Here is a 7,795-nt window from a genome sequence, read left to right as displayed (position 1 = left end):
AAGAAAGAAAGAAAGAAAGAAAGAAAGAAAGAAAGAAAGAAAGAAAGAAAGAAAGAAAGAAAGAAAGAAAGAAAGAAAGAAAAAGGAGAAAAAGAAAAACAAACCTGCACACAGGGCCGGTCACGGGACACAGCAGCTGAGCACTGGTGCTTAGGGTACCAGGTCCCATACAGCCAATGGTGGTCTGAGGCCCAGTCAGGTGGCTTGAAAAACATGCCAGGTACACATCCCTGCATGCCCCAAATCCTCATGGGATGGAGAAATAGAGCAAAAGAAGTATGGTGCAATTACACTCCACCGAGGAACGTTCTCTCTCTCTCGCCCTTATGAGTACACACGTGCTATGGCAATTAAGGAAATAATGTTTTTAATTTGCATATAACTTTTAACTTTCCAAAACCTTAACTTAATAGCCTCCATTGGGGCCAGCAGGTGACGTGGAGGTTAAGGCAGCTGGATTCCACCTGGATGACTGAGCAGTTTGAATCTCAGACCTGGCGGCTTAGAAACAAAATAATACTTTGTAGTTTAGGCCCAGCGGTGGTGACGCAGCAGTAAGGTGCTGCTGCGGAGCCACAGAGACCAGGGTTCAGATCTTGGGCTTGCCTGAAACATGTGCACCTGTTGTCTGGACGGTGGGGAGGACCACGGGGAGGCCCATGGCATGAGTGCTGTGTGGCAAGACCCTGCCAAAGAGGTCTCGCTCACTTTTTCTCTCTCTCTCAATAAAATAAAATAAACTTAAAAAAATAGTAACTTGTATTTTATCCTAGGGTGACAGGGAGCCATGGATAGTCTTTGAGCTGGAAAGAGACTGGGTTAGACTTTTGGTTTAGAAAGATCCCTCTGGCCTCCATGAGGAGGTGAGACAGGAAACAGGAGGACCAGAGGGGAGGCTGGGCAGGGATGGGGGCCAGCGTAGACGGGGCCCAGAGGAGGAAGAAAAGTGGGAAGAACAGCAGAAAAGAGCCATGACTGTGCACGGTTGGGCAGCTGTCGAAAGAAAGAGGCTCATAAATGTTCCCATGGCCTCTCCAAGTCCTCTTGTCCAGGCTTCAGTCTCCCCACCTTCCCTCGGGAACGTCCTGCCAACCAGCCCCTGCTCCATGGGAAGAACAGGTCCGCCTGGGGGTGCGTCCGAGTCGGGAATTAGAGTCGTAAGGACGGCCTTCTCTTGAACATCCCCCTTCCCCGTTCCTACACAGACACATCTCTGGGGTCACGAAAGAAGGAGAGAGAGGACGAGAGCACCCCCAGTGAGGCATGGTCACGCCACAATCCCTTCTCCTCCATTTCAGCACTCCTAAGTTGGGCACACGCACTCAGTGTGTTTTTCAAGCCCTGGGGGCAGGGACTCGAACCATGGTTGACCATGTGGGATCTGATTCCCTTAACCACTAGGCCACAGGCCATTTCTAAAACATCTTTAAGCATATAAAACCATCCCAGAGGGGCCAGTAGGTGGATGGTGGTTAAGGCACTGGACTCCCACAGGGCCGACTACAGTTCGAGTCCCAGACATGGTGGCTTGCCTGCTCACTTTCCCGCTCTCTGTCTCTCTCTCTTTCTCTGTCTCTGAAATTAAATAATAATAATAATAATAAAGTGAAATAAAAGATTATTTTAAAATCCCAGCTTATAACTCCTGAGGAATGGGATATAAGGAAAGGGGTGTGCACTTGGATCTGCATTCATCTTCTTGGATTTGTATAATCTTTGTATGAAATATCCCTAAGTGGTACAAAACAAGAAATGTTCGTTTTTGGTTTTTTTTCTTTCTCTCTCTCTCTCTCTCTCTTTTTTTCTCTCTGTATGTGTGTGTGTGTGTGTATGTGTGTGAGAAGAGAAACAGAAGAGCGGGGGAGGGAAGATGAGAAAGCACACCCTACATTGGGGGTGGCTACACTGCACTCCCTTCTCCAGTCTCCTCTCTGGATTTTGGTCATGCATGCACACACGCCTGGCATTTTTCCAAGTCCAGGACTGAGACCACACAGTCAGCCATGTGGGATCAGGCTACTTTAATGACCACGCCACCTGGCTGGTCCGGAAATATTCACATTTTACAAATCAAGTTAAAGAGGACCAGCAGTTGGCATAATGGCTATGTCGTTGGACTCCCATGTAGTCGACCGCAGTTCCTGTGTCCTGGACACAGTGGCTTAAACTCACGCCGGGCGCGTGTGCGTGCGTGCCCAAGATCCCGAGAGGGGTGATTTCTCGCTTTCTCGGTTTCCATCTTTCTGGTGAGTACACACACTCTATAGCAAAAACCTCTCAAAAGAAAAAAAAACAAGTAAAAAATACAAGCCTCAGGGCCAGCAGGTGGCATGGTAGTTAAGGGGCTGGACTCTCACATGGCTGACCACAGTTCAAGTCCTGGACCTGGTGGCTTGCTTTCTAACTTCTTTCTCTCTCTCTCTTTCTCTCACTCTGTCACTCTCTGGTCAAATTTTTAAAATAAATAAATAAATAAAGTTTAAAAAAATAATTATTTTTAAAAAATACATGCCTCGGGACCAGCAGTTAGCGTAATGGCTATGTCGCTGGACTCCCAAGTAGTCGACCACGGTTCGCATCCTGGACCCGGTGACTTAAAACTCACTCCAGGCGCATGTGCGTGCGTGCCCAAGATCCTGAGAGGAGAATGGAGGAGAAGGGATTGCAGCGTGGTCCTCCCTCCTGGGGGGTGATTTCTCGCTTTCTGTCTGTCTGTCTCTCTCTGGCTGGCTGGCGAGCGCACGCGCCCTATAGCATAAACCTCTAAAAAAATTAAAAATACACGCCTCCACCTCCTTGGATGGTGCAGTGATCTGCCTCTCAGTTTGGCCCTCCACTAAGAAAAAAAGAAGTTGGTAGAAATGCACAGATGAGGGAAGACAAGCAGGTCCTCTCACGCACCATAGGTAGAAAACACACATTGACCCAAATTTAAGCAATATCTGTTGGAATAAAAATTGTCCATGTCTTGCATTCAGCATTTTCTATTCCAGAAATCCAATTACAAGTTCAAACATGCAAGTAGAAGTACAGTTTTCATTTTATTATTTTTTATTTCTATTTATTTTTTAATTTTTGTAGAGATTTTTTGCTATAGGACACATGCACTGAACAGAAAGACAGAGAGAGACAGAGACAGAAAGTGAGAAATCACCCCCCAGGGGGGATGGCCACACTGCAATCCCTTCTCCTCCATTCTCCTCTAGGGATCTTGGGCATGCACGCACACACGCTCAGCATGAGCTTAAGCCACCGGGTCCGGGACTCGAACCGCAGTTGACTACATGGGAGTCCAGCGACATAGCCATTACACTAACTGCTGGTCCCCCTGGTTTTTGTTTTAAAGACAAAATATTGTTAACAACCTGAGTCGCCATTGATAGGGCATGAACCTCCCCTCAGCGCATCACACAGCTGACAGGAAGAAGGAAGCAGCGCTCTCGAATTGGTAGGGATGAAGTGTCTTCCTCATAGATTCTTTTTATTTTTTTAAGAATTATTTAAGTTGGGAACCAGCAGTTAGCATAATGGCTATGTCACTGGACTCCCATGCAGTCAACCGCGGTTCACATCCCGGACCCAGTGGCTTAAAACACGCTGGGTGCGTGTGCGTGTGTGCCCAAGATCCCGAGAGGAGAATGGATAATGGATTAATTAATTTTAATTTGACCAGAAAATGAAGGACCAAGAGAGAGAGAAAAAGTGAGAAAGCAAGCCGTCACGTCTGGGACTCGAACTGCATTTGGACATATGAGACTACAGCACCCCAACTACCACACCACCTACTGGCCTACCTCAGAGATTCTCTGAGATGAAATTATTTAGTAAATGTAGAACCAACCTGTGGCATGGTGGTTACAGCAGCTAGCTCCCACATGGTCAACTATGTGGTTCAAGTCCCAGACCCAGCAGCTTGGAAAACATGCTGGGCACGTGTGTACATGCCCAAAATCCTAAGAGGAGAAGGGAGAAGGAATTGTGGTGTGGCCGTCTCCCGGGGGGGGGGGTGCTTTCTCACTTTCCCCCTCTCTCTCTCTGTCTCTGTCTCTCCCTTTAGCACGTGTGCCCTCTAGCAGATTTTTTAAAAAGAAAGAAACAAGTAAAGTGCTTAGTATAATGCCCAGCATGCAATATGCGCTCAATAAATGCTGTTTAATAACATCAAGTTATTCATGAAACAACTGAGGTGTAGGGACCAGAGATGGCAAAATGGTTACATCGCTGGACTCCCACATAGCCGACCGTAGTTGAAGTCCTGGACCTGGCATGTACGTACTTGCCCAAAATCTCATTCCAGGGTGCGTGTGCACACATGCCCAAAATCCTGAGAGGAGAATGGAGAAGGGATTGCAGCATAGCCATCTCCCTGGGGGCGATTCTCTCTCTCTCTCTCTCTGGCAAGCACATGCGCCCTATAACAAAAATCTCTCTCTCAAAAAGTTATCTATACCTCAAAAAATTGAGGTATAGATTATTAGGAAATGGGCCAGCAGGTGGTATGGTGGTTGGGGTGCCAGACCCCACCTGGCTAACCACAATCAAGTCCTGGACCTGGTGGCTTGCTTTCTCACTTCCCTTCTCTCTCTGTATGTCTCTGGTGAGCACATGTGCCCAATAGCAAATTCTTTTAAATAATAGCAACAATAAATAAAATTAAATAAATAATTCCTTTTTTTGAGGGGAGAGGTTTTTGCTATAGGGCGCATGTGCTTATCAGAGAGACAGAAAGCAGGAGATCACCCCCCGGGGGGGTGGCCACGCTGCAGTCTCTTCTCCTCTCAGGATCTTGGGCACGCACACTCACGCACCCAGCGTGAGTTTAAGCCAGCGGGTCTGGGACTCAAACTGTGGTTGACTACATGGGAGTCCAGCAACTTAGCCATTATGCCAACTGTTGGTCCCAAGAAAATCATTCATTTTTCCAAAAGATAATGAAAGGAAATGTGCTTCTATTTGCAAAGGGAAGAAGAGGCAGACACTGCGCTCGGACTGAGCACCGACCACATGCCACGCACTGCAGCGACAGCTGCCCGCGTAGCACCTCATTTCATTCCCCCAGCTAGCCCCGATCCAGGTTCTGTGACCCTCACCAGTTAGGACAGGTTTCCTCAGGCATTTCACAAGCGAGACAAGAGCTCGACTTGGTCTTAAGGGCCCCCACATCCAACTATTTCCTTCCTTCCTCCCCTCCTTCCTTCCTTCTCTCCCCACGTCTCCTCCTCCTGTCTCAATGTCCCGGCTGGACTACCAGCACGCACCGCCATGCCGCCCGCTGCGGTCTCTATAGACGGCATCTCTTTCACCCAGGCCAGCCTCGAGCTCCCCCCGTTCCTGGGATTAGGAGGGCACATTCCTGCACCCGGCCTTTTGCAGAGACTGGGAATCAAACCTGGGTCTCTCATGGGGTCCCAGCCTGCAGAGCACAGCATCTTAGCAGCCTGCGCCACACAGCTGCGCCTAAAACGTTGTCCCCTGAGTATCTGCGTAGACTGTTTCTAAAAGGATCAAACACAAACTGGTGCCCAAGGTCCCCCCGCCCCAGGGCTTTCGTAGAGAAAAGATACAGAGGGCCAGCGGGTGGCGTGGTGGTCAAAGCCGCTGGATCCCTCCCATCGGACTGCACCGGACTCAGTTTAAGTCCCGGACCTGGCCCCCTGAAAAGTACGCGCCGGCATGGTAAGAGCCCCAAGTCCCCAAAGGCAGGACGCATGGAGGAGGGGCGCGGCGCGCGCGGCGCTGTTTCCTCGCTTGCCTTCTCTGTCTCTGCGGAGGCTGCACCTGCCCGCGGGTGAGAGACAGAAAAGGCAGCGCAGGGCGGCCCTGCTCTGGACGGCTCGTTCGCTGGAGTCAGGTCTCCAAGTGGGATGCGGGGAAGAAGCTACCGCAAGCCCTCCCGGCCCGTCCGGCTGTTTTCCGTTTCCCCGTTCCCCCAGGGGAGGCAAGGTGCTCGGTCGCAGCTCTGCCCGGCTCGGCGCCACCTGCGCGGGTCTAGCCCGGGATGGGTCCGTCTGGGACGCACAGAAGCCGAGCGACAGCCCGAACTGCCCCCGCGCGTGGAAGGACCCAGGCTGCTGGGCACTGCCCGGGCCTCGGGCTCCCCTCTGCCACCCGAAACAGCGGGCAACTTCATTCTTCCAAACGGCTCTTTCCAGCCTGCCGCCCTGGCACCTGCCATCGGGCCACCAGGGAGACCTCCCGGTTTTTCTCCCCTCGCGGGACCCTTAGTTATCTTAAGAAGGAGCAGGGCAAGGGGGGTTATTGAGGACAGGGAGAGGGCTCCAGGACAGGAGAGCCGGGAGAGAGGGCCGCAGAGGGGCAGCGAGGGCGCAGGGTCCGGTGCTGGATGAGGAATAGGAGGCGGCGTCTCCGGGTGCAGCCAAGAACCGATGGACGAGGAGACGGGCCGAGCCCTCCCTGAGGGCCGCCGAGATAGAAGGAGGAACAGCCGGTGCCCAGGGAGGCAGGCACCAGCCGCTCCACCCCCTTTCCGAGCTCCCTTTTTATCCTGTTTTAGACCCTTTGTTCACCTAAGCTACGTGCCCCTAGATCTCCTTTAACCTGTTAACTTTTCTTTTTCTTTTTTGCCTGTTCCTCATTCTTGTCTCTGGCCGGCTCTTGCCGCGGGGCGGGGCCGGGCGTTATTTTGCACCATCGGGACGGGACGGTCAAGCTCTCTCGTCCCTCCGTCAAGTTTCTGTGCGCTCCAGGAGAGGGCCTCATCTCTCCGCCCGGCCAAGTTTACCATCCTGGACAGCTCCTAACACCTGCGAGGGTTCCCCTCGGAGACTCACCATGTTCAGAGCTCCCCGCTCCTGGAGGGTGGCAGGTCGCTCCCTCTGGACTCCCAGTGGTCAAAGCTCCCTCCTGCCCACAGGCTGTGGTTTTTATAGTCTCCAGGAAAGATGCAGATCACAGGGAGGAAATGACCCGCCTTTTCTAAGGCGCTCATTGGTCTGCCACTAGGCTGGGTGGCTGGGCTCCCTCCCTGGGGCACTCACCCAGGGGCGCTAGGAGCGCTTCCAGTCAGGGAGGGAAGCCAGAGCTAGGAGAACTGAGGGCGGGTCCCAGCTGCAGTGCTGGGGGCCTGAGGCCGACCGGGGCTCAGAACCCGGTTCGGTTCGTGTCAGCCTGGTGGAGCTGAAATATGCCCGGCATGTGAGCCCGCCAGAGATCCCTGGAGCTGGAAGGCTGGGGAAAGGGGAAGGCTGGGGAAAGGGGGTGGCAGCATGCCCAGACCCAGGAAGGGAGTGTGTGTGTGTGTGTGTGTGTGTGTGTATGTGATGTACACACATGTGTTCTATTTTATTGATAAAATAAGTACAACTTTTTAATTAAAAAAAAAAGAAGAAGAAGAAAGAGACAGCCAGTTGAAAGGGGCTTTCACCCTTTGGAGGCTCGCCCCACCCTGGACTTGGCAGTCATGGAGGCTGCCTCCCACCTTCCTTCTAGGACCCCAGGCCTCTGGGAAAAGCTCGAAAATCTAGCTGGCTTCCACACCTGGGATTCAGGAATTGTGACACACTCCCCAATTCTGCCAGCCAGGTTCTGAGGCTCAGAGAGGCCAAGCATGTTCGTGAGGGTGGCCCCCATAGCTGAGTCCATTTTGCTGTTAAATCTCTCCCCTAAAGTTTTGTTGTTGTTGAGAGGGGTTTTTTTTGCTATAGGGCGTGTGTGCTCACCAGAAAGACAGAGACAGAGAGACAGAAAGCCAGAAATCACCCCCCAGGGGGGATGGCCATGCCGCAATCCCTTCTCCTCCATTCTCCTCTCGGGATCTTGGGCACGCAAGCACACG

General features: G+C 51.9%; 1 protein-coding gene across 1 annotated transcript in view; it reads right to left on the bottom strand.

Moving 5' to 3' along the window:
• Nucleotides 1-6,894, bottom strand: part of C5AR1 (complement C5a receptor 1) — a 20,741-nt gene extending 13,847 nt beyond the window's left edge. The window contains exon 1 of the mRNA XM_006142120.3: nt 6,792-6,894. Within this exon, the coding sequence (XP_006142182.1) occupies nt 6,792-6,794 (3 nt within the window). The 5' untranslated portion in view covers nt 6,795-6,894. The remainder of the gene's footprint in view (nt 1-6,791) is intronic.
• Nucleotides 6,895-7,795: the final 901 nt, after the last annotated feature.

The sequence above is a fragment of the Tupaia chinensis genome, unplaced genomic scaffold (assembly GCF_000334495.1).
Source record: "Tupaia chinensis unplaced genomic scaffold, TupChi_1.0 Scaffold000067_1, whole genome shotgun sequence".
Taxonomy (NCBI): Eukaryota; Metazoa; Chordata; class Mammalia; order Scandentia; family Tupaiidae; genus Tupaia; species Tupaia belangeri.
This window is presented reverse-complemented; position numbering and strand designations above follow the sequence as displayed.